This window comes from Momordica charantia, assembly GCF_013281855.1.
Source record: "Momordica charantia cultivar OHB3-1 chromosome 5 unlocalized genomic scaffold, Mcharantia_2.0 BLBB01000005.1, whole genome shotgun sequence".
NCBI lineage: Eukaryota > Viridiplantae > Streptophyta > Magnoliopsida > Cucurbitales > Cucurbitaceae > Momordica > Momordica charantia.
In genome coordinates this window covers 24,852,696-24,854,529 of record NW_028275163.1, presented here as the reverse complement: position 1 = coordinate 24,854,529, position 1,834 = coordinate 24,852,696, and the positions used below count along the sequence as shown (strand labels likewise).

Sequence of the window (1,834 nt, the reverse complement as noted above, 5' to 3'; positions counted from 1 at the left end):
CTCCTCTATGATCCTCCCTTGTCTCTTTCTACCGACCCTACTCTTCATAATCCCCACTTCCAAATTTTCTCCCTAAATTCTCCTCCAACGTCGCTTTTCCAAATTCTCTCTCTTTGTCCCTCACTGCACATTTCACAATGCCCAACTCCGGCCAACCCAATCCCGGCTGCTTTTCCGGCATGCTGCGGCGGCTCTTATGCACCGGCAATCTCCCCACTCACCCATCCGACGCCCTGAACGAACCACAGTTAGAAAAGGCCGCCGAGGCTAAACCCGGGCCGGGCGTGGTGGCTCGGTTGATGGGCTTGAGTTCGCTGCCGGACGCCAATTGGGTCCCGAACCACCGAGCCCCGGGTGCGGTCCCGCGCAGCAAATCCGTGAACTTCGCGGATTATCTGCTGCACTTTGACTCGAGTCAAGCCCACCACCGCCGAGTCCGAACCTCCGCGTCGTTTCGTGAGGTCCCACCGTTGAATCCACACAACGATTTCTTGGTTCTGTACACGAAGGATTATTTCGACGGCTACGAAGCGGAAATTGAGTCCAATTTGAAGGAACCCGAAACGCACCGTTTGAGAGAAGCTAAACAGGGGAAGGAATTGCAGAGCAGTAATGTGAAGAAGAAGAAGAAGAATTCGAGAAATGAATTCAAAATTTCGAAGCTGAAAAACGAGCCAAGAAGGGAAGTTGGTAAGGATTTCTCCAAGAAGAACAGAAAATGCAGCTCCAATAAAGATTCGGTCTCTGTTTTACCGTCGTGTAAATACAAACAGAGTGTTACTAAAAAACTTGGCGCTGCGAATTTGAAATCTCCGCAGAAGAAGCCACCGAAACAGAAGGAAGTAGCCATTGGAACAGAGGTAAAAAAGAAGATAAAGAATAATTCTCTTCGACATGTCGGAACGAAACCCGACCCGGAATCCGACCCGGACAATTCCAGCCCGATTTCGGTCCTCGATGACGGCGGATTCGATTTCTCGGGTAATACTTCTAAATCCAGAGTAATTAATTATTATTATTACCTTTTTTTTTAACGCGTGAATTTCTGCAGATGAGCGGAGCTCGCCGAAGACGGAGGGGGGATTAGAGAAATGTCAGACCGGCGGCGACCGGAGCGAGGAGGAGGTGGGAAGGAGCTGCAGGTTGGCAGATGAAGATATAAGAGAGGCGAATTGGAGTGTGAAGAATGTGTGGGAATATGAAGCGTTAGAAGAATTATGCATGGAGCTTGAACGACATGTCGTCAATGTATTGTTGGTTCAGACCCTAGATGACCTTGTGTAGGCTGTTGATATGTACCTACTGCAATTCCTTAATAAAGACAACACATCTGTAATCTGTAAATAAGCCCATCTACAGACCTTCTTAGGGTTCACAGTCATGGATTTTTCATTCTTTGGATAAAATGTCATATTTTTTTTTAATTTTAATTTTTAAAAAATTTCTCAAACATATTAGAATAGTATGGTACTCTAAGTAAAAAAAGAATTGTTTGTTCAAAAGATGGATTTCACTTCCTATAATAGAGCATGATTGTTTGGGTTAATTTTTTTGAACCAAACTAGAATGTATGTGTTGTAAATTTATCAAAAATTTGTGACCCAGCCATATGATATATCCAACCCAACTCGACTATGAAACACAACTGTTTGACAAACTCTTCGTATAAAGCTGCTATGGTGATCAAGCTATTCACATTTGGATGACGTAATAAATGTCTTATCCACCTAAACTAGGTTCAAATTGATGTCTAATTGTTGAGTGAAATAGTATCCAAATAGATATATTTGTATATGGAGTTTTAAATAATTAATATAACATATTTTTAATTGAT

The 1,834-nt window shown here is 43.1% G+C and overlaps 1 protein-coding gene across 1 annotated transcript; it reads left to right on the top strand.

Moving 5' to 3' along the window:
- Positions 1-1,546, top strand: ACI1 (ALC-interacting protein 1). The gene is made up of 2 exons (XM_022289961.2): positions 1-981; positions 1,052-1,546. The coding sequence occupies exons 1-2, from the start codon at positions 138-140 to the stop codon at positions 1,282-1,284; spliced, it is 1,077 nt and encodes a 358-aa protein (XP_022145653.1). The 5' UTR covers positions 1-137; the 3' UTR covers positions 1,285-1,546.
- Positions 1,547-1,834: the final 288 nt, after the last annotated feature.

Coding starts and splice junctions, on each gene's coding strand:
- ACI1 (XM_022289961.2), top strand. CDS start 138: ATGCCCAACTCCGGCCAACCCAATCCCGGCTGCTTTTCCGGCATGCTG. Junction 982..1,051: donor CGGCGGATTCGATTTCTCGG/GTAATACTTCTA, acceptor GAATTTCTGCAG/ATGAGCGGAGCTCGCCGAAG.